The sequence below is a fragment of the Penicillium hispanicum genome (genome assembly GCF_028827665.1).
Source record: "Penicillium hispanicum strain IBT 35686 chromosome Unknown utg000004l_segment0_segment0, whole genome shotgun sequence".
Lineage (NCBI taxonomy): Eukaryota > Fungi > Ascomycota > Eurotiomycetes > Eurotiales > Aspergillaceae > Penicillium > Penicillium hispanicum.
This window is the reverse complement of record NW_026623196.1, coordinates 3,030,191-3,053,270: the sequence shown is the minus strand read 5'-3', so window position 1 is coordinate 3,053,270 and position 23,080 is coordinate 3,030,191. Positions and strand designations below refer to the sequence as shown.

Here is a 23,080-nt window from a genome sequence, read left to right as displayed (position 1 = left end):
AATAATACGGATTGCACCATATAAACAAGTGATTTTTGAGTACAATCCACTTGATAAGTCTGCTTGGCTGTGGAGTAGCGTGTATTTGATTGCTTCTGGGTTATTGAAGGATCCCTTTCTCGACTGAGGTAGAATAGCCAACTTGTATTGTCTGAAACTTCGATGGCAAGGAGGGGTCAATTTAAGGGTAGAATGGAAAAGTTATTTTTTGGTTTAGTTTTTCAAATACAAAGAAAATAGGCTCTTGAGCCAACAATAAAAATTATTTAATTGAGTACTGACTACCAGAATCGTTAGTGCTTTGTTGAGATTCTATGGCAGACAACAGCCCTAAGTTGAAGCTTTAATAATACTTTACTATCAACTGACTAGCCTGTTGATCTAACCAATCTCTCTATTCCTTGACACTTAAGATCGATCTTATATGGGCCTATAGCCACTCCGTGTTTCCCTAAATCCCCAGGAAGCCTGGAATCGACACCAGTCAACTAGTGCGGTTTCCCAGTTGTATTAGTCTTCTTTATTCTGGAGGAGACTGGTCCAGTCACTGCTTGAGCAATTGTATCTCTCCATTATGCATTGGTATTAGGTAAAGGCTTATTGGTATTAATAAGCATATGCAGAGGAAACGAGCATGGAACAGTTTGGCGAGGTCACAAACTCCTAGGCCTAAGCTAATATACTAAAAGTCAAAGAATGCTACCTGGTCCCCATTAGTGGTTATGAACAGATTCTCTGGCTTGACGTCGCTATGAATATACGGCTGAAATGACTATCTATAAGGGGTAGGGAACAATATGGCTCTTTAGGCGACAGATAATGAGCCTTCTGAATCCCGGCTGCACAGGGCTTCTGACTAACTGTACCTATTTCCGACTATTTGGTATTCGAGAGGCCTTCCCTTCTTTCTCTATTTCCCGGAGAACCCAGCGAGATCATAATGGTGCTTTGAAATGTTTCAAACTTATTGATGTCTATCCGCTGGACACAATCTCCACGTTGGTATGCTTGACTCGCGGCAAAGCAGCCGTCTTTTGATCGATATAAAACACAAAGCAATTGCGTAGTATTTTCATATTCAGGGCGCACCAACTCGCTCCGCTTGTTTAGTGCACCACACCGGAATGCTTACTTTTTGATTCCTACACCTACCATCCTCCCCCATTATAGTTGAAAACCCCACTGAAATTGAATCTCGAGTCTAATAGGCCTACACAGCTGCCAATGCTCAAAAAAGCCAAATTTAATAGCTTTGGTGCGTCATCGAATCTAATACTAACTCGCCGGTCGCGCAGCCAAATCTAATATTAAACTAATCAATAAAGCTCTGGATAATACTCAAGAAAAAGCTTTGATTCAGTAGATTAGACAGCTTAATAAACAGTGTATACTACCTACACGAGCTATGATCGAGTCCTATATAAATCAAATTCTTTAACGGAATACTCTTAACACATATACGCCCGCACTATATATATCAAAAATGTAGGCACTTCGCTTTATTAAATAGCTTCTACCCAATTTTTCCTATATTAAACAGAAGCTAATTTATTTTTAATTTTTTCTGATTTTCCTATTATATCCTCTTAACTATATCTTCCACTTATTAAACCAAGTTATATTACTAGATTAAAAAAGAAGGTTTTAAATCTATTTCTCTCAATAAATATAATAGGTTAGACCCATATCTTACTATATAGCCCTACCATATAGCCGTCCTTATATATTCTCGTTCTACCACCACCTTACCTACTACTATTTATAGCTATTCCGCTTATTCTATTCCTTCTCTTTTCCAAGCTTTTTATAAACTATATATCGGCCTAGTCCCATTGAATCAATTCGGCTACAGCCCTTCACACCCTATACCTAATCGATAGGTCTAGAAAGTATACCATAGCTATTTAAGCTAATAGCGAAAATACTACACACTCGCCTGATCTTAGTTGATACTATATTATGATTTATCCTAGGCTATAGTCTATAATCCTATAGTCTAGCAAATAGAGATATAGCTAAGAACTACTATAAGTATGGTTTAAGAAGGTTACTAGCGAGGGAATTGTTGCTAGTAACCTATAGCCTACAGTGAGCAGCCAATAAACACTCACTGAGCACTCAGTAAGCGCTTATTGGCCACCACTGATCTGTCACGTGATGGTACTAAGTGGCTCACTGAGCCTTAGCCCGGACTGGAATTTACTCGGGGAGCCTGAGCCTGAGCGCCCTCGTAAAAGCGGCGGCAGCTAAAATAGGAAAGCCCCACCCGGCAGAGGAAATCCGCTACGTAGAGATACCTATGTAGTACTGGAGGTAGACACACCATCCGTCAGCCCTGCCAGGACCGACAGTATACTAGTGGTGGATGGTGAGGGATGGGGGCTGCCCATCTTTTCCATGCGACAAAGCCCGGAGTATGCCAGCGAGTGGTATGCAGATGCAAGGGGAGCGCGAAAAAAAGAGCTCTGGGTCGGGCCATATCCGAAGCTGGAACGCGATCGCGATCACCTCTTGGGATTGTAGATCGGACTCGATCTATGTGGCACAGAGAGGTAGCATGAGTGGCAGATTGACCATGGCATCCACGATGAAATCCATGGCTGTGCCGTGACGTATCTCGTCCTACCTAGGTACGTGCTTCGGTCGTATATCATGTAGCATGTACCCCCGATCCTTGGCTGAGCGGAGATGGCGGAGATTCTCCCGCAGTCGGGGCGATAAGAGGAATGAGAGAAGAATCGGATCGAAGAAAGGGAAAAAGGCGCATCAGGGAGGCGAATTCCTGAGGCGAAGATTCCAAGCGGAGAAGCAGGACCACATGTCCATCATGGGTTCATGGCGATCGGTGAGTGGTGAAGAGTATGGAAAAGTCCAAGAGTCAAGAGTACGGGGGATGGAGTACATAATTCCTGTCAGGCCTGTACGAAGGACGCATGCTCCCTCTATAGGTATCATTTGCAATCCAGTGAAAATAACGCGCCAGACCACTACCTCCCCCCACCCAGTCTTGGTCATTGTACGGCCCATCCATGGATGTCGACACTCGGGACTGCGTAGATCAGGGCGACCCAGACCAAGCGAGCGCGAAATAAAAAGCCACCTGCAAGATCACAATATCCTCACGCCCTCGCCCTCGACTTATTGTCCCAACTATAGCGGTTTCAATAATACCGCCTCGTCCCATTTGCAATCGCCCATCTCACATGCCCGCGTCCGCTTCTGGTTCAGCCCTGCGGTGTTTCTCTCCCTCGCACACCCGCACAGCCCCGGCGTGCATCGAAGGGCCCCCCAACCCAGTGGGGTTCGTCATTTCAGTACACGACATCGCTTTTAAATCTCGACGGTTCTCCGAGTCCTCGAAAGGCCTCGGTGTCTCTTCAACCACAAAGTGCTTTGTTGGCGGGGGGAACCGAAATCGATCGGGTTCAACCATCCCGCAATCTCCCTTAGCTCATCATCGGGCGTCACAAAGTTTCTTTTTTTTCCTCTTCCCATTCCCTCCCTCGACCAACCCTCCGCCCCGCCATCCCCGCTCGTTTTGCTCTTTTCTCGCTTTCCGATCGTCGTCTCGTGTATTGGCGGAGGGCCTTTTGAAGTGTTAGATGGAAACGCAATGGCTGCTGCGCAGAGCGGAACCGAGTTGCACGGAGAGGCGGACTTGAAGCCCCCAACGTGAGTCATTTTCCATCATTCTTCGCTGTCGGGTTGTGGTTTGGGATGCGATGTCGATCCGATGAGTGCGCAAATCGAATCCGACAGGGACGACGGTCGAGGAGAAGAAAATGGCCTTATCGCCTCGTTCCTCGCACTGCATTGCATTGCCGAACTGGGCCCTGCAGGGCTTTGTCTCAAAGTTGGCGTGGGGTGAAGGAGGCCGATCTATACAAAGCGCGGGTTTCTCACCCTCGACGGATTTGTCGGATTTCTCCTGCAATGTGGATGAGCCGGTCGCTCTGTCGAGCGCCGACCAGATATAAATATCGGGGAGCGTGGGGGTCGTGAGAATAGAGCGATGGCTGACCGCATTGATCTCATAGCTCCGTGTCTGAAGACGATCACCACGACCAGATCGGGTCGAACGGGTCTACTCCCACCGGTATCGCAACGCCTCAGCCGGATCCTGCGGACAAGCGTCTGCCTTCCATCATGCACAACTACTTTCAGGTTGGTTCCCTCTCCGCTGATAAAGCGAGTCTGCCACGGTTATGGTCCTGCCTTTCGAAACCCTCAGACACCATCACTTCTCTCACCTCTACCATCTCTGCCACTACTGCTACCACCACCCCTCACCACCCCGCTGCCACTGCTTCCTCCGAGTCCTTCGTCGTGTTGGAGCGGGAGGAGCAGTCTGAACGGCCGGAATCATTGCTGCCCACGCTTCCCCACTCCCTGCTGCAAAAAGAGTCGGACGAGATGGGGCTCGGGTCGATTCCTGATGGCGGCATATTTCAAACTCTGAAGAAATATCTCGTTCCCAGCGACCCGGTCGATCCCCCCTCTCGCCGTCAAACTTCCTTGCCAGTCTCCAGCGTCTCTGATGACCCCGTTCTTGCCACTCACTTCTCCAATCCTTCCCTGCCTGCTGCCTCGAGTGTCTCATCTGTCACCGAAGCACCTTTGCTCGCCCACGAGAGACCGCACATCTCCAAATCTTCAGAGAACCTGGCCAAGCTGACTGATGGGGCCCGTCTCAAGAATACCCCGCCGCTGACTCCCCGCGCCATGTCCAACGAGGATCAATCCGCGGAGAAAAAGTCTGCCACCTCGGCCCCGCGCGAGTCGGAGGGCGCGACCGAAGACATGGATCACTCCACCGACGAAATCGCCATGAAGCTCGACGAGGCATTCCCCCGTGAAGCCACTTCATCTCCGCAGAATGGCCCACCCGTGGGTGCTCTCAAGGGCAAGCTCTTCGTGAAGATTTCCGAGGCGAGAGGCCTCCGCCCCAGCTTTGATCCCTACGTGGTGTGTGTTTTTGAATGGAACGAGTACATCTCCAAGGGTGCTCGTGACGGGGAAGAGGAAAAGAAGCGCCGTCAGATTGAGTCGGATGCTGAGGCGGCCGGTCGGCCAATGGCCATTCCCATGCGAAGCCGCCAAAGCAGTCACAACAGCGCCCTGGATGGCCATGGAGACAAGGGCCGAATGCCCGTCACAGATCCTCAGTGGGATCACGAAGCCGTCTTGTATGTACCCCTCTACCTTCCTTTCACCTCTTCTGCCCCTGTTTTTCTCTAACTCTGTACAGTGACGTGCTGGGTGATCAGTCCGAAGTCGATGTCACCGTTTACGATCGTCACAACCAAGAAGCATTCCTCGGTCACGTGCGACTCGGCATCAACCTGAAGGAAGACCATAGCCGATTAGAGGGATGGTTCCCTCTCGTGGCACGAGGGGTGGGAGATAGCCAGGTGTCCGGCGAAATCCATCTGCAGATGCGGTTCGAAATGACAGAGCGACAACAGGTCGGGCCGAGCGATTTCCAAATCCTGAAACTCATTGGCAAGGGAACTTTTGGTCAGGTTTATCAGGTCAAGAAAAAGGACACTGAGCGCATCTATGCAATGAAGGTCCTGTCGAAGAAGGTGATCATTCAAAAGAAGGAAGTGGCGCATACTCTAGGGGAACGAAATATCCTCGTTCGAACCGCGATGGCAGCCTCGCCGTTTATTGTCGGCCTGAAGTTTTCCTTCCAGACACCGACCGACCTGTATCTGGTCACGGACTACATGTCTGGTGGTGAACTGTTCTGGCATCTGCAGCGCGAGGGTCGCTTCCAGGAGGCCCGCGCGAAGTTTTACATTGCCGAGTTGATCCTGGCTCTGCAGCACCTTCATGAACACGACATCGTCTACCGTGATCTCAAGCCCGAAAACATCCTGCTGGACGCCAATGGTCATATCGCCCTCTGTGATTTTGGTCTGTCCAAGGCAAATCTGACGCAGAACGATACCACCAACACCTTCTGCGGTACTACCGAGTACCTCGCCCCCGAGGTGTTGCTCGACGAGCAAGGCTACACCAAGATGGTTGATTTCTGGTCACTTGGAGTGCTAGTGTTTGAGATGTGCTGCGGTTGGAGCCCGTTCTACGCCGAGGATACCCAGCAGATGTATAAGAACATCGCTTTCGGCAAGGTTCGGTTCCCCCGGGATGCACTCAGCACAGAAGGACGCAACTTCGTCAAAGGCTTGCTCAACCGAAATCCCAAGCACCGACTGGGAGCCAACGGTGACGCTAAGGAGCTCATGGCACACCCGTTCTTCCAGGATGTCGACTGGGATGCGCTGTGCCGCAAGCAGGTGATCCCACCGTTCAAGCCGAAGTTGCAGTCGGATACCGACACGTCGAACTTCGACCCCGAATTCACTAATGCTCTGGAGAACAACAACTCGCTAAATGACCGTGCGGCGGCCCTTGCGAATGGCCTCATGCCCGTGGGGTCGACTCCTCTCTCCCCTGGTATGCAGGCCAACTTCAAGGGCTTCACATTCGTGAATGAGAGTTCTATCGACCACCATCTCAAGAACGAGCCGGGTGAGCAGATGGAAGAAGACACCCTGCACGACGAAGCGTGGGCGCGCACCCACCGGTCGCACCCCTCGACCGACCAGCGCATGAGTGGTGTCCAGAAGACATCCGATGGCACCGAGCCGGGGATCTTTAATGTTGACGACAACTTTGACATGTGATTACGTTTTCTCTTAGTTTTCTCTCATATTGCATGATCATGGAGTCTTGATTATTCTCTGTACATGCCTTCGGATCTACTCCCTAGGCCCACAGATAATCTTCTTTCTTCTTGTTCACCTAGGGTGGTCGTTATGGTTTACCGGGTTTGCCTGCTTAGTCTTCCAGAGCTCTTCCTCGTCTCTGATCTTTTGTTTTGGCTGTTCAAGCTACATACCCCGTCTTCCTGTGGGTGACTCCCTCAGAAGACTTGCATCTTTGATGGAGCTGCTCTCCTCCGACTCACTGCTCGCTCCGTGGGCCATGAGTCGGAGTCAGGGATTCCCTTTATGCTCATGTGTTTCTGTTCGTGCTTTGAAATGGATTTTACCCAGGCTTTCTCTACCAGCGTTCTACCCCCACGGACTTTCCATTCACGATAAACCTCTCCATCCGGCGAACTAGCATCTAAGACCAAGGCCTGGCTTGGCCTGGCCTAAGAGGAAGAGGGGCGAGTGGTTTTTCTTTTCTGTCGACGCGGGGGCGTTCAATGGACCATGGCGCAGCTGGAGAGTGATTATAATATACAATCCATTCATGAGTCTCAGTCCGAGTCTATATCTTAGTACCCCTGGCTCTTCTGTATATCGTCGTACCCTACTCCCGTGGTCATCATGATTGATCGATCTGTGACTATCGAAGTTGGAGTTTTGTTTCTTAGCGCACGCTAGCTTTTTACGACGTTTGCACGATTAAAATAATCAAACCGAATTACCTATCCATCTACCCGTTCCCAGGCTAGCTGCCCCATCAGGTAGGTACCTTCCTGGGTACTCATTCTACATCAAGATCTGTATCCCTGAATTCAACGGCGAGGTGCGCCTCTATCCTCATCCCCTGATGAGTATACTTTTTAGTAGCCATCGCAGCGAATTTATGCATAGGAAGTGTTACCTTGGTCTACTTTAACAATGACTCGCAGCGAAATCTCGCGCGTGATACACTCAGACTAGATAAGAGGCTGCAAGGTGGCGAGCCCTGATAATATACCCACATTATAATAGGAATAATGGCTTATGCCAGAATGAGTGGGTTGAAGGATGCGCTCATCACAAAATTCTCACTTCCATGACCAGAGAAGTAGTGTGAATACAGTAGCTTTCTCGACATCTTGCCGACTGGCCACGCAAATCAGCCCCAAGACCCACGAAGACTCCATGGAAGTCTCGAACTGGAGGTTGGGTTTCCTTTCCGTTTCGAGAAAACCGCTCCCGGGTCCACGTGGGGCAGCCCTGAAGTATATAAAACGTCATTCACAACACGTATGAGCAATAGAACAAGCCAAAATCACAATGGAGCACCTGGGCATTATCCTCCCTGCCACCACAGAGAACTCGAAAATGGCAACCCAGAAGAAAGCCCAGCCCGTCATTTATTCGTCGACATACACAACCACCGCGCCCCCCGAATCCTTCTCTGACTCTGCCCACGGCGACGTGACATGGCATACCCTCTTCTCGCAACCAGACACGCCGACATCGAGTCTTGTCGCTGGAATTGCGTCGTGTCCCGCACGGACTGGTCATCTCTGTGCCCATCGCCATGAACAGGCTGAGATATACCATATCATTGACGGGGTCGGCGAGGTGACCATCGACGGCGATGTGACTCGCTTGGAGAAGGGCGCTACCATGTATATCCCCTCGAATGCGGAGCATGGGATTGTTAATACGGGAAGCGGGGAGTTGCGCTGGTTGTATGTGTTTGCGACGAGTGCCTTCACGGATGTCGTGTATCGGTTTACGGGGATTGAGAAGGCGAAGCTTTGAGCTTGATTCGCGAGGGCTTATATTGGAAGTGACTGCATGGGCTGCATCGTCAAATAGCATGTCCAGATGGTATTGATGGATGGTCTCATTTATCCTGGAGCTTTGCAGCACTTGGAATAAGCGCGGTTTCTGATTCAAAAATCAATTTACCCGAGTGGGTCAGTTGTAATTCCCCGCAGCCTCTTCGATATTCATTCCTAGAAGAGAGAGAAAGCGAGTGAAAATATACGCAGCGTACACACACGGCATTTCCAAATGCCCGGAATCTACGCAAGCGCCGCACCAATACAAAAAAAAAAAACAACCGAGTTTAGAGCACTTACAGGATGGTAGAAGACCTTCCCAATCATGGCCCAAATCTGGCTCATCCCCGGCAAGCTTTGAGAAGTTGCAATCTCACATTCTTCATTGTATCATAGAGCTGGCTCGTTTTGCCGTAATTATTGTCTTGGGAACCCCCAGGATCAATGATCCGTTGCCGCACACGGTATGAGGCCGGGGTGCTAGGCGTGCTGGCATGATCTGGAGATGGGTCGTTTGCAGGACGTACAATGATTGTCACCATATCATCAGCCCTGCAATGAAGTTGGTAAGTGTCGAATACACTGGTGTCGTTGAGCAGCCGGACTGCATTCTTCGTTGAATCAGTCTTGATGAAAAACCTGAATTTGTCTTGGTAGCCACATAGCTTGAGTGTTTGCAGAATGTTGCGAAGAGAGAAACCAAGGTTGTGCATCTCGGTCAGTGTCCTACTTTCCACCCGGAATTTGCTGCTTGCCATTTCCTCGTAAAGGAATATCCATCGTTGAGCAGAGGCCATTTTGACAAAAGACCACAATGGAGGCTGTGTGATGATTATAAGCTGAGTTGAAGGAGCCCATTGAGCGAGAAAATGCAAAATTGGGATTGCTGGCGAATTGGGCAGAAGCAGAAGCAGAAGCAGAAGCAGAAGCAGAAGCTTGGAACTGGAAATGGAAGTATACAGCATGCCCCTATTCCTCTTTGGGATGCGTCCTGAGGTTGGGTGTGGGCCACCTGATCGACCTAGATCATGACTTGAAGATGAGCGAACACAAGGAAAAGCCGTGGCATTTGACAATAAACTAGCTCTATAAAAAGCCACATTTTCACTGCCGACTTCGCCTCTGGTAAGACCAAAAGAAGATAGAGCCAGCACTGACAATGCCCAGCACCAGTGATATAAACGGCGTTTCGAGCAGACTTGACTTGACGCGCCACCCTGGCCATTCATCGAGCCCATTGCCGTGACCAATGCAGCGGTCATAGTCACCCCGAAGTATCTCCACGGTTTCATATTGACATGTCCAGCATTTGTAGATAATATCCTGGTACCTTAGTCCGTCGAGGCTCGGGAAGGTTTGCACAGCGTAACGTCTTCCAACTTCTTCGAGGTCATCGATGTCGTGGTATGGACGAAGCCCCGTGGAAAGTTCGTAAACCAGGCATCCCAAGGCAAATATATCGGTCTTGAAGGTGCGCGGTGACCATGGTGAGATTCGGTATCGGTCCTCTTCCTGAACAAATGGTTCGAGGTCGCTAATGGCTGATCCAGCGAAGTCGCAAAGTTTGATTGAAAGATCGTCTGCCACAAGAAAATTTCGTGGACTTATATCCGCATGGATCACACTATGGGTATGTATATGTAGCACAGTAATAGCGTCGATAGCATTTTTGATCCACCGATCTCTCAAATAAGTCGTAACCTGTTGATGTTGTAAATAGTCACGGACATTTCCTAGCTCATGATAAGGAAGGAGGATGCCTCTGTCTGTGATGGCGAGACAGTCAAGAATGTTGGGATTCTTAGGTAGGGCTTGGTAAATGAGCTTTTCGCGGCTGATGCATAGCTCCGAAATTGACTCTATGTGCTGGGTATGCTCGATCGTCTCCTGACTGCAGCCTTGGATGTTGTGACTGAGAGGTACCTTAATGATCTGTCCGCTGCTCTCTGTTCTGGCCTCCACAAGATCAGCGGCACCCAGTGCTGCAAACCATATATAATTTCGCCCATAATTATTATACTTCTTGTCTGTTTTAGCACCCAGACAGTCATACTCGGGGTCTGTTGTGAGCATTCCCGCGCATATCCGCGAAAAGGAGGGGCGCCTTATCTCACTTAGCCCTAAGCGCTAAGGCTAGCTCTGACTCGGGGTATAAAAGGTGCGTCTGCTTTTCTTTTCCTTTCTGCCCCTCTGTTTCCCTCTGCAACTCTCAATTACTAATTCTGAACCATGTCTTCCCCCGATGAGATCTTGGAAAAGTATCCTTCTTTGAAGAAGTTCACCGGCAGCGATGACGACGTCGAATCCCACGATGGGCGCGAGATCACACTGCTGAAATACATCTACGCCCACCCATCCCTGAACGAGCTTCGCGGCAACCCTACTGCCATCCTCCGTGTCATTGATGAATTTGCCGCCCAGGATGAGTTCCTGATCAACATCGGCAGTGACAAAGGAGAGAAAGTCCGTGAGCTGATCGCCAAAGAGAAGCCCGCCGTTTTCGTGGAACTGGGCGCTTATGTGGGTTACTCCGCAATTTGGTTCGGCGATGCCATGCGCCAGGCCGCGGGACCAGACAAGAAGATTCAATTTTGGAGCCTTGAGTTTGATCCCTTGATCGCGTCTATTGCGATGAATCTCGTCGACCTGGCCGGCCTGAGCGACATCGTGAAGATTGTCGTGGGGACCGCTGCCGACTCACTAGCCAGACTTTCCACCGAGGGCAAGCTGACCAAGATCGATTTCCTGTTCCTTGACCATGTTGAGGACCTTTACCTGGCCGATCTGAAGAATGTGGAAGCCCTTCAACTTCTCCACCCGGGTGCTTTGGTGGTGGCGGATAATGTGCTCCGCCCTGGAGCTCCAGAGTACAGAACCTATGTTCGCGAGCATGCTGGAATGGAAAGCTGGGCGATTCCAGGATTGATCATTCCCGGGGAGCTTGAGGTAAGTCACCACCATAAACTCGGCATTCATGGTACGTGGCTGATGCGAAGTTTAGGACGAGCTCGAGGTGACCAGGATCAAATAGGGGCACCAGACTCCCTTGGCAAATGAGCTCAACAAAGAATCACACGTATGAGCCTGCCGAGGCCATATCTATATTTGCCACAGCCCATCACCAGTCACCGATTCGCCCAATTTTCCTACCCGAGTTCGACGTCCCACTAGTTTCCGATCTATCACCTCGCGCGCATACATGACATGAGATACATAAAGGGGAAGCCAGCGCTGAGATAAATTGTCCGAGTCTGGTCGAATCTTTTTGCCAAGGCCACACAAAACACTCAAGATAAACGGCTGAAGTGGGGGCGAGGGAACATTCTTTATATCTCTTGTATCTGCCTGAGCCTGACTAGGATAGAACGGCAAAGTGCCTTTTTACGCCATCGCGTTGGTCCATCGGTCCAGTAATCCAAGGAGTGAATGTCTACGTCCTGCATATTTTAGTGCAACTGGATACAGCTGCCATAACATGTCGGTACATGGGTCAGTGTGCATATATGCACGTAGAGGCCTTCGATTCCCTTGATAAATAGCAATATGCTACTCTCCACGCAGAATCAGTTCTAATAGGCAGAGAAATCACGGATTTGTGAGAGATGACATGGTATATCAAGCTGTCCAGTGAGTTTATGACTCGCTCACAACTTTGCACCACAAACAATGAATATCATCGTATGGTTCGCCTAAGAGAACTTATCTGGATGACCCTATGTAGTTTTGAGTGTAATAACAATCCACTAGAAGACTGGGAAAAACACTATAAGCACTTCACTAGTTACTATGGACTATAGAACTGTCAGTCATGTCAGAACTTATGACTGGCACCCCGGTTTTATGGACCTCTGGGGCTCGAGGAACGCCGTCATTGGTTCGGGTCAACGACTTTCAACGGCTCGGACCGATTTGAAACAACAGTGAAATTATCTTGAATCAGGCGGACTTGACACATGTGGGGACAGTTGAATTTAGACAGTTCACGTTGGAGCCCGAGTAAATGTGGCAACTATCACCATTATTGCGGAGCTCGTGTACTAGATTAGTTGTCGGATAACATTTGGCCCAAACCCGAATTCCGGTTTGCAGGCTTACTTGCATGATTTGAGGATCATCACTTCTGGAGAAAGTGAGTTATTGGTCTTTAGGTCGAAAATACTATAGACTTCGCCGTCTTTACTATACACGTCCTTCGTACGGTCCCAAAATTGTATTTCTTCCAAGCCCACAAAGGAAATACCAGTCGCCTTAGTTTACACTGTGAGCCATCTATTATAATTTTCTTTCATCGGACTCATAGCTGACGACAACTTCATCGGTTCTCTCAATGCCCGCAGCGCCCTGAAGAATATTCTCGTCACTGTTGTTGCCTCCGCCATACTTGACCACGGTCTGCTGGTATGTCACATCGGGTTCATTCCCGAAATGCTCATTGCCGGTCTTTGAAAGCATGCCGTACTTTCGATGGCTGTTGGCATACATGGGCAGCTTGTAGGAAGTGTCGCCAGTCGAGCTGTCCTTGCTATCCTGGCCGTGGCGGATGCGAACGTAGAGAGGGCGAAGAACGGGGATCGATGAGCACATGATGGTGACGCAGCTCTCGGTCGCGGACCAGATGAGCATGTCCACGGTGTTATCTATACGCGGGTTAGCTCTAGTAATACGAGTGGGCTGCGGCGCACGTACAGATGTACTCGCTTCCAGACAATCCGGCGAGTGCGACGGTGCGCACAATACCACAGGCTCCCGCACTAAGGTATGTCAGTCAGTTGGGGTCGAAAGGAGTGGATGTGCCCAGCCTTACAAAACACCAAGACTGAGACCGCAGGCAACGGTGATCTTGTCTTTCTGCTTCATTTTAAGGTCCCAGATGACGAACCACGGCAGGATCGCAAAAGAAAAGTCGGCGGCGACAAACCAGGCTGGAAAGAAAAGGACAAGTCAGTGTTTTTGTGAATGTAGATTGAGGACATCGTCTGACTCACATCCAACAGTGTAGCCAACTTTGGAAAAGTCAATCCAGCAGTGGCCCTTCACACTGGGGTTCCAGCTCTTCTCGACTGGCAAGCACTGGATGACAACCACAATGCTGGAAAACAGCGTGAGGATAACCGTAATGGCCAGACAGGCCCAGATAAAGCCAATGTGGAATTTGTTTCGCACGATGCGAAGCAGGAATCCGCCAACAGCGAGTTTTCCTACGCCGATGACCATAAGACCAGCGACCTGGCTAAATAACTCATACTCGACGGCCTTATAATAAGTTTCTGGATTACCGACTGCCGCATACAGTTGCCCCAGACCGTAGTAGGTCGCTACGCTGACGAGGGCTGTGTAGGTAATCTGGAGAACCTGGAGGACGTTCACGTCAATCGTGGGGTCGGCCGGGTGGCTTGCATATTGCACTCACCAATGCAACCGCAACGATATAATCATCAGGGCCGACAGAATTGAGAATGAACTTGCGCGTGTAGATTCGTAGCCCGATGAAAAGAGCGAAGACAACAACCTCGAACCACAGGACACCATTGACCATCGGCCCTTTACCCCCGTATGCGCTCATTGTTGTAAGTGGCCGCCTGGGCTTTGATGGGGGGAAAGAATGACAAGTGGGATAAAAGAGAGAAGAAAGAAAACGAACGGTTGGTTCAGCACGAGAACATGCCGGTAGTTCTATATTAGTATGGAGAAAAAATGGACAAGACCAGCGAATTGAGCGTCATGATTTGCTGGGAATCCGAGGCGAAGGCACATCAGGATGACAACGCTATCCTCGGTAGAGCTGTGTATTGGTACGTCTTGGGGGAGCACGCAGTCGGCCTAGAAGCGGATCTATGTATCATCCCACAAGGCTCGTGTTCGAGTAAGTTTCGGGCCCATCCAGGCTTTTGACCCACATCCGTGCATGTCAATGGGTCTTAGTCGCGCCCTAGCCGGGTTTCTCGCGGCTGGTAACCCACTGGGCGGTGCCGAGTGACAATCCTATTGACTCCGCTCTCCTGACAGACGACGATCCGTGGCTGGACCGTGGTTGTTGACTCCTTGACAGGTAACGGTCTCGGCTAGGATCCTGCAAATGCGCCCCTCTGAATGGTGAATGACCATTTCTTCCCGATTCCCCGGTCTAATCCCTGTCTAGGCTCGCGTACAACTGGACACCGCGCAATTCTGGCGATCCATGCTGGAATAGGATTGACAAGGTGCAGACGCCGTCTTCGCTTGGAATCCCCGTCCGCAGTGGATTCGGCGGGGCCCTCCAAAGAGAAACGAACGAAGCACGTCCAGATGGAGAGACGGTGCAATTGGCTCCCGAGTCAATGGATCAGGGGCGGTATCTTGGGCGTTGGCTTTCCGTAGTACTAAGTATGTATAGTGAGGTTTCACGCCGTTAGCCTCGCACGATTGTCCCAATCAGGTCGTAGAATTGCTCTTAATGCTCCAGTCTAGGGGCATTTAATATTCCCCCTCCCAACGGCGCGGTATGGGTTGATCCATTTTCAAGACCCGTAAAGGCATACTTATAGCGAGGCTAGCTCGAATCGCCGGCCGCGTTCGCGTTCGCGCAGAGGATTCTCCCTATTATCCCATTAGGACCGTCCGATACACCCCTTTCTCTCTACCCTGAACCTGTATCTGGACGTGCAAAATGCCGGCTCAAACCCAAGAGATCATCGCTGCACTCGATGCGGTGCAGTTCGACACCTTTGGTGGCAATGAAGTCGAGCGCCTTCAGGTCCGCGCGGCCGCTCGTCGACTGTTGTCCCGGGTGGAATCCCCCTATGAGCGCGCCTGGGGCTTTTGCTTTGAGCATCCCGTTGTTTTCGCTGCTCTGCAGACAGGCATCGACGTGGGTCTGTGGAAGGCGTGGACTGGTGCAGGTGGTGGTGAGAAGAGTCTCGACGAATTGGTCCAATTGACCACACCCACCGTCGACACCAATCTGCTGCGTACGTCAGCCCTGGCCTCTCTTCCCCCAGAACTTCGCAGTTGGAGCTCACGAGAATTGTCCAGGTCGTTTGTTCCGCCTACTGGCGGCATTCTATGTGGTAGAAGAGACGGGAGAAGACAAGTTCAAGCCGACACCTTTTTCGGCCGCCATTGGCGATGAGAGCACCAAGGTGCGCGCCTCGCTGGAGGCAGCGTAAGTACTTGCCCAGTTCTCGTTTCACACGCGCGCCTTACTGACGCACACTCGTCACCAGCAACTATCAATACATCTCTGCCGGCCACAACTTGCCTGCCTACCTCGCCAAGATCTCGTACAAGGAGCCCACGGATATCAACTCGAATAACTACTCCGACTCGGATGCCGATAGCCTGAACTTCTTCGGGCGCCTGCAGAAGAGTCCCGAGTGCTTTGAAGCATTCACCGGCCACATGGAGGCCTGGACTACATGGAAGACCCCGTGGACCAAGGTCTTCGACACCAACAAACTACTGGAAGGTGCCACGCTGGACGGCACCACTCCCTTCGTCGTCGACGTGGGTGGCAACACCGGTATCGACATTTCCCACGTCCACAACAAGCACCCCGACCTACCGGCGGGCTCGCTCGTGCTGCAAGATCTGCCCGAGGTAATTGCCACTGCCAAGGTCGACAGCAAGATCCAGGCGATGGCCCATGACTTTTTCCTGCCCCAGCCTGTCAAGGGTAAGCGAGACTCCCATCTGAACCAAGAACCAAACCTTAGGCCCGGTGAATCTCCCTATTAACGAGATCGCAGGGAGCCGTGCGTACTTCATGCACGCCGTTCTGCACGACTGGCCCGACCACAAGGCCAAGGAGCTGCTCGTGAACACCAGGGAAGCCATGACCAAGGGCTACTCCAAGCTCTTCGTCTACGACATCGTCCTTCCCCCGACCGGAGCCAGCATCAGCCAGACCACCATGGATGTGGAGATGATGTCCCTGCTGTCGGCTTCCGAGCGCACACAGGGCAACTGGGAGGCCCTACTGACTGACGCCGGTTTCAAGATCTGCAACTTCTGGCCTGACCCGCAGCAGTACGAGATGGTCATCGAGGCCGAGATTGCGTAGGTCACAGACTTCGGCACGAATTAGGTTCAATTAGAAAGTTCCGGCTTGCGGGAGGTTTTGTGATAGAGCAGCTGTCACCGGGCCGGTGGAGATCAATGCAAATACCCCCATGTTGTATGACACGACGCTTGTGCATGTATGTCTGTGCATATCTATATCCATGGCCCCTGCAGTGACGGAAGGGAATGGAACGGCATGCGACTTCCGGTCGCCACGAACGGCGACTCGGCACGGCAAATATGAGACACAAGTACGATATCAAAATACCAGACCTTTTGCGTTGAGCAACGCCACCAAGCTAAGGTAATGCAGAAAACGGGTCACAATCCACGGGGGCAAGCCAGAGGCGTCCGGAGAACGGCGGGGGAGAGTACTACCCTGACCATGAAATTTAAAATGGGGTAATAGTTGGTACGATGTAAGATGTGATCAAGATGTGTAATTGACTAAGATATGAGGACGGCTACGTAATAATGTTATTCTGGAGTCACCTGACTCCGCTCCGTAACAGGTGCCCGCTCAAGAAAAGACGCCGTCCTCGGTGTCATACTGTTGCAGAAAACGCTCCTGGAGCAGGAAAAACTGCGACTCCCTCCTTCCATCCCTAATATTCCATATCCTCATTATCCTGTTCGTCTTCTGTGTCTGCGTTATACGCGCCATCCAGCGTACGGCGTCTCTTGGTGTTGGGGTCTTGGCGGAGTCTGAGACGTCTTTTTACTGGGACTGCGGTAGTGCCGGAGCTGTGGAAGGGGGTGGTATACTCCTACGGGGGACGAGTGATCTCTGTGTTCGCTTGCTTAATTGCGTCTATAACAGCGAGGGCTTTGTCCTTTATGTCGCCTGGCAGAGTCTGCGTAGTTAGCTGTATCAGATAAAACGTATTATATAGGGATAGGGCATCTGCAATATATATGATATTATCGTTGGTCACAGCATCAATAATATAATCGATATATGTAGTATTGTGCATTAACTGGTGATGGATCTCTTGGGTCTTTTTGTTAGTAAGTTCAGTTAACGCGATATATACTGCGAGGGTGTCCTGTGAGACGGCTGAGGTAAGCTGTATAATATAGGATAAGGCGATGTTTATATATAATACTGTATTATCTAGGGATAGTTTATACACTAGTTCTTTAATGTTTACGACTAATTTACTAGGACGGCTTAAGGGCGCTTTAATAGCGCTAGGTATTAGGTGTGGTGGTTTAGGGTTAGGGTTAGTGTTACTTTATTGTGTGGTGAGACTAGTACGAGGAGTGGTATATATATTGTGGTGATAATAGATATATTATAATTTAGGTATAGGTTCCCCCTAGTATACCCTATTTACTCTAGTATAGTGGGTTATTACTGTATATAGTCTATTATAGTTAATACTAGGGTATACTATAAATATAGCTTTTAGGATATACTTATTGTGGTTAAAGGGATTAGCATTATTAAAGGTTTAAAGGTATATAAGGTGCGCCTATTGTGCTATTATATATTTATTAAGGGTGATTATAATCTAGTAGATATGGTTTAGGTCGAGGATAAAGTCTATATTGATGTTTTGGTAGGATATAACTTCTAGGATTTTGATAGATTTCTGCTTCTTTGTTAGCAGAGAGTGGCCTTCTAGACGTAGGACTGTTTTGGTTGAGAGGTTTAGTGCGGCAACTATGCTAATAATAAAACTTGGATAGATATTAGGGCTATCAATGCTGTATATGTTGTATTGCACCTTATCATGGAATATCTAGCCTGTGGTATTAGTATAGTTGCCTATAAGAGTGTATGTGTCCTTGTAGAGAGGGAACCAGTTTATGCTGTGACATTTGAAGATAATGGTAGGTCCGATTGGGTGACAGGAGGCGTGGATGTCACCCCACATACGAGACATAGGTCCATCCTCTTGGGGGATGCTGAAGCGAGGGACGTGGAGAGGGCGATTGTGGATATATGATCTGTGTAGATGATGGGTGTGATTCCCTTAGGAGCAGCTTCTATCATATGATGTAGCTTTCGTATGGCCTATATGATGTAGGAAAATTCTAGCTCTGTGGCCTAATACTTCTTCTTTGTGGGTATAAGTAGCTGACTTAGGAATATGATTAGTTACACTACTATGGATATAGGAGGATATAATAAGATATTGTGCTTATAGTCTTCTTTTATATGAAAGACTATAATACTATAACCACCTTCTTTAGAAGCATTGATATCTATATAGAGATATTGGTTATGGTTCTAGTGAGTAAGCTATTGGGGCTTATAGAAAGCTTTCTGAATCTTATTAAATATAGTGAGTTCCTATGTGGTTAGTGTGTGTAGGTATATCTTTAGGGACTACTGTAGGCGAGGATGTTCTGAGAGAGGGCTATCTTTTAGGAGCTTAACCTTATATAGGTGCAGTGGTTTAGCTTTAGCTATATAGTGTAGGATATATTAGTATAATATACTTATTATACTAAGGTATATTTTAAGATAATATAAAATATAAAGGAACTATAGATCTATAATTGTTTTAAGCTTTTCTTCTAAGGTATATATTCTAAGGGTGTTAATACATTAACTAAGTAAACTAATATAGAGGAAGCTAATATACGCCTTAATTAGTTTAAAAGTGATATTATACTTCTATAAACGCGAGAAGAGCTAATATAGGTGATAAATATATTTATTAATAGTGTTATCTGCTATAAAGATATTATCTAGGTATATATAGTACTATTTAATAAAGTCCTTTAAGATTAGATCTATCTAATATTATATATAAGTAATACTATTATAAAAGCCTATAATAGCAATATAAAAGATTTTCTATCTTTAGTGCATTATAACTACTATTTATTAATAGTAATTAAGATATAAGTACTACTAATAAAAGAACTTTGCTATATCTATAATTATAATAAAACCCTTCTTTTGTACTATATTAAGGATATTATTAAGGGTTAGAATTAAATAAAAGTTATATACTATAAGCTTATTAAGTCTATAGATATTTATAATAATATAGCTTTTTTTTATACTATTCACTATATACTATACTATAAAGACTAGGTATACTAATAGGTAAAAGTTCTTTATAAATAATATCTTTCTTTATTTATATAGGCTATTAAATATCTTATTAATAATAGTGTGATTATATAGGCTAAGTAAGTATATCTTTGCTTTTTACTGCTTTAACTCCTATCTATTAATTATTAAGATAGTTATCTATTAATCTAGTAGGATATTAATAGTTCTAAAAGTGCCCTATATATTATAGGTGTTAATGATATTAGTAAGCTTTATAATAATATTAGGGGTACTATAGATAGTGATCCTATTTAGTAGGACTGTCTTTATCTATATATAGTATAGCTTTAGCTTTTATATCTCTGATTTAGGATTAGATTTAGCTAAGTTTACTGTATTAGGAGATACTTAGTATATCTATAGAAAATCCATTTTATAGAGGGTGCCTATATATATATACCTATTGATAATATATAGATTAGGGGAGTCGTTTTCGGCCTAGACCTAGGTAAAATTAGCGTTAATAAGATATAAATATATAGACACTATAGGATACTATCTTTTAAAGATAAAATCCTGATCTATAGAGAGTATAGTATTAATATAAACTGATATTTAGATATATAATTATAAGGGTACAATAATATAAATATCTATATAGATAGGGTGGGATTATAGGTAGTGAGGTTTTATATATATCATGATAGGGAATTTAAGACCTATATATAATATAATTTAAGTAGTATATAGCTTAAAAGTAAGGCGGAAACCTTCGCGAGCTATAATATCTATACTAAGTAGGAGACTAGCTTTTAGATTGTCTATAATATACACTTTAATGGGGACCTTTATAGTATTATTTTGACCTTAGAAGTATAGATTAATAATAATATATTTTAAGGATATATAATACAAACTGATTCCTTTCACTAGGATAGGTTAATTAAGTTTATACTGTTCTATATATAATAAGTCTATAAGTTTTGCGTTAATTAGTATTATTGAATAGCCAGAGTCTAGGCAGATAATAGTGATCTTAGACTGTGACTATAAGCTAATAATAGTGGATATATATCTCTATGTTTTATACACCTTGCCTAGGCATGCTAACATCTTTTAGTTAGATTTAATAATAGGTAGGTCCTTTAGGATTATATCTATATTATTGTGACACAGGCAAGCCTATAAAAGATAGGGAAGAAAACCCAAGATATAGGGTCCAGAAACAGGTAGATTAAAGCTAGGGAGAAAAGGAAGGAGAGTTTAGGTAATACTAAAGGTCTACCTTTATAGGCTAAACTCTTAACTAATTAGATCCTCTTAGGGTAAGCTAATACTAGCCTTAAATATAAATAATATAACTAATCTAAACTAGTTAATATATATAAACTAAATAACACTTATAAACTAAATAAACTAGATCTAGAGGTCTTAGGTTTAAACCTAGGCGAGGTCGAATCTTTTCCTTTTTATAAATAAAGTAAATAGTATCTAAAAGTCTTAGATTTAAACCTAGGTAAAGTTAAATTTTTTCCTACTTCTAAGTATACTATTATTAACTAACTAGTTTCTTTTACTAATTTATACTGTCTATTTTATATAGATAGTGAAGATATATATTTAGGAACTATAGTAAAGTATAGTAATAATAATTAATATATCTAGGGTTATTATATATCTTTTTAGTTAAGATCTAAGCTTACTTTTAAGCTCTAATTTATAGTTATCCTCTAAGTCTAAATTAGTTTATATATTATTTTCTATAGTAGCTAGCTAGTGATCTAGATTTTTTAGTCTTAGTTTATTTAAGTAAGTATTATAATACTTTTTTAGTGCTATAGCTATATTTTTTAGGGTATTTATATTATATTAAGATAGATTATTATTATAGTTTATTTAGTGTATTTAATACTATAGTTTTTAGTTATTATAGTAAGAGCTAAAGACCTTTTTTATTTTAAACTCTTTTCTATCTTATATTTTAATTAGTAATAAAGGATTTTTAGCTTACTTTAATAAAGATTCTAATTTTAAAACTAGATATAGCTTTTTAAAGTAAAACTAAAAGTAAATTTATATTAACTAAAGAAGATTTAGTTTAAAAGTATTATTATATTTTTCTAGGATTTTAAATAGTTTAATTATCTATTTACTAAGTTTCTAAGAGGATTAATTTATAGTAAAATACTTTATTATTAAAAGTATTTAACTATTTTTTCTAAAATTAATCTTTTATTAGTATTAGTTAGTCTATTTTTTTTAATATTTCTATATTAATAAAATATTTTTTTTAGTTTAGTTTTAAATATCCTATATCTAGTTAATAAAATCCTATATCTCTATATATTTAGTATTTATTTCTATTTTAAAGATACTAAGTTACTAGTCTAAAAAAATTTTTAGTTTATATCTCTATTTAATTATAAATAAAGATATTTTTATTAATTTATATATTAATATTATTTATATAAAGTTAATTATAAATAGTTTATCTAATTAATTATTCTAGTAAAAAGATATTACTATATATAGCTTTTATTTAATAAACTGAATTATAACTTTAGACTATCTATCTATCTAAAAGTAGTAAGCTATTAAAAGCCTTTAATTAATCCTAAGTATTTTATAGAGATATTTCTAGAAATTAGTAATAAATTAGCTATCTTTATTAAAGATAATAGTTTTAAAAAGGCTATTATATTAATAGATATAATATAGAAATATATCTATTAAATTTTAGATAATAGCTATATAGTAAATTAGTATTAAAATATAGTATTTTAAGAACTAATCTATAACTATTAATACTATATTAAATCCTTTTTAGTCTTTTAGTAGAGATATAAAGTCTATACTGATATATATCTATAGCTAAAAAGGCACTAAAAGTAGGTTTAATAGTTTAGGCTTTTTATCTTACTAGATCTTAGTTTATTTATAGACTATATAGTTATTATAATATCTTTTAATATCTTCTTTTATATCTTTTTATTAGAAGTTCTTTCTTTTTAGGAATTACTTTATCTTTTTTAGTCTTAGATAGGCTAATAAAGGTTAATAATAGAATATATCTAGTAGCTTTATTTATAGGGTCCTATTTTTTAGAACTATAAATTAGTCTTTAAATAGTAAATATCTTTTTTAGATTAACTACTTTTTAGAATTATCTAATGCTATAATTTATTAAGCTTAGTCTAAAAAAGGATAGTCTTTATTTAATACTAAGACTTTTTAAATTAGATTATTAAAAGCTTAGATTTTTATAATTTTAGCTATATATATTTAGTTATCTAAATATATCTTATATTTAAAGTTATAGTGTAGTAGTAATTTATATTTCTTTTTTTAAGAGTTAGTAGGTTAAGCTTTTTTTTAAGAGAGAATATTAGCTATTATATTAGTCTTTCTAGGTTAGTATCTAATTAAGAAATAGAACTAAGAAAGTAATTTAGCTTATTTAGTCTATCTTTAACTAAAACACTACTTAATTATAAAATACTTTAGTGCTT

At 44.5% G+C, this 23,080-nt stretch overlaps 7 protein-coding genes across 7 annotated transcripts; 4 read left to right on the top strand and 3 right to left on the bottom strand.

Annotated features, from left to right (window-relative positions):
• Positions 1 to 3,613: 3,613 nt before the first annotated feature.
• schA (serine/threonine protein kinase SCH9) lies at positions 3,614 to 6,692 on the top strand (the record flags this gene model as incomplete). The annotated part of the gene is made up of 3 exons (XM_056944105.1): positions 3,614 to 3,672; positions 4,038 to 5,186; positions 5,249 to 6,692. The coding sequence occupies 3 exons, from the start codon at positions 3,614 to 3,616 to the stop codon at positions 6,690 to 6,692; spliced, it is 2,652 nt and encodes an 883-aa protein (XP_056800988.1).
• Positions 6,693 to 8,021: 1,329 nt separating this feature from the next.
• N7459_004920 (cupin domain-containing protein) lies at positions 8,022 to 8,498 on the top strand (the record flags this gene model as incomplete). Its single annotated transcript, XM_056944104.1, has 1 exon — positions 8,022 to 8,498. One exon carries the CDS (start codon positions 8,022 to 8,024, stop codon positions 8,496 to 8,498), a length of 477 nt encoding a protein of 158 aa, XP_056800987.1.
• A 364-nt stretch (positions 8,499 to 8,862) lies between these two features.
• Positions 8,863 to 9,318, bottom strand: N7459_004919 (uncharacterized protein; the record flags this gene model as incomplete). Its single annotated transcript, XM_056944103.1, has 2 exons — positions 8,863 to 9,020; positions 9,105 to 9,318. The coding sequence occupies 2 exons, from the start codon at positions 9,316 to 9,318 to the stop codon at positions 8,863 to 8,865; spliced, it is 372 nt and encodes a 123-aa protein (XP_056800986.1).
• Positions 9,319 to 9,625: 307 nt separating this feature from the next.
• On the bottom strand, positions 9,626 to 10,594 carry N7459_004918 (uncharacterized protein; the record flags this gene model as incomplete). The annotated part of the gene is made up of 1 exon (XM_056944102.1): positions 9,626 to 10,594. One exon carries the CDS (start codon positions 10,592 to 10,594, stop codon positions 9,626 to 9,628), a length of 969 nt encoding a protein of 322 aa, XP_056800985.1.
• Positions 10,595 to 10,750: 156 nt separating this feature from the next.
• N7459_004917 (O-methyltransferase) lies at positions 10,751 to 11,552 on the top strand (the record flags this gene model as incomplete). The annotated part of the gene is made up of 2 exons (XM_056944101.1): positions 10,751 to 11,467; positions 11,523 to 11,552. 2 exons carry the CDS (start codon positions 10,751 to 10,753, stop codon positions 11,550 to 11,552), a joined length of 747 nt encoding a protein of 248 aa, XP_056800984.1.
• Positions 11,553 to 12,793: 1,241 nt separating this feature from the next.
• On the bottom strand, positions 12,794 to 14,084 carry N7459_004916 (uncharacterized protein; the record flags this gene model as incomplete). Its single annotated transcript, XM_056944100.1, has 5 exons — positions 12,794 to 13,158; positions 13,208 to 13,272; positions 13,326 to 13,443; positions 13,507 to 13,873; positions 13,932 to 14,084. The coding sequence occupies 5 exons, from the start codon at positions 14,082 to 14,084 to the stop codon at positions 12,794 to 12,796; spliced, it is 1,068 nt and encodes a 355-aa protein (XP_056800983.1).
• Positions 14,085 to 15,167: 1,083 nt separating this feature from the next.
• N7459_004915 (uncharacterized protein) lies at positions 15,168 to 16,559 on the top strand (the record flags this gene model as incomplete). Its single annotated transcript, XM_056944099.1, has 4 exons — positions 15,168 to 15,468; positions 15,533 to 15,662; positions 15,724 to 16,172; positions 16,246 to 16,559. 4 exons carry the CDS (start codon positions 15,168 to 15,170, stop codon positions 16,557 to 16,559), a joined length of 1,194 nt encoding a protein of 397 aa, XP_056800982.1.
• Positions 16,560 to 23,080: the final 6,521 nt, after the last annotated feature.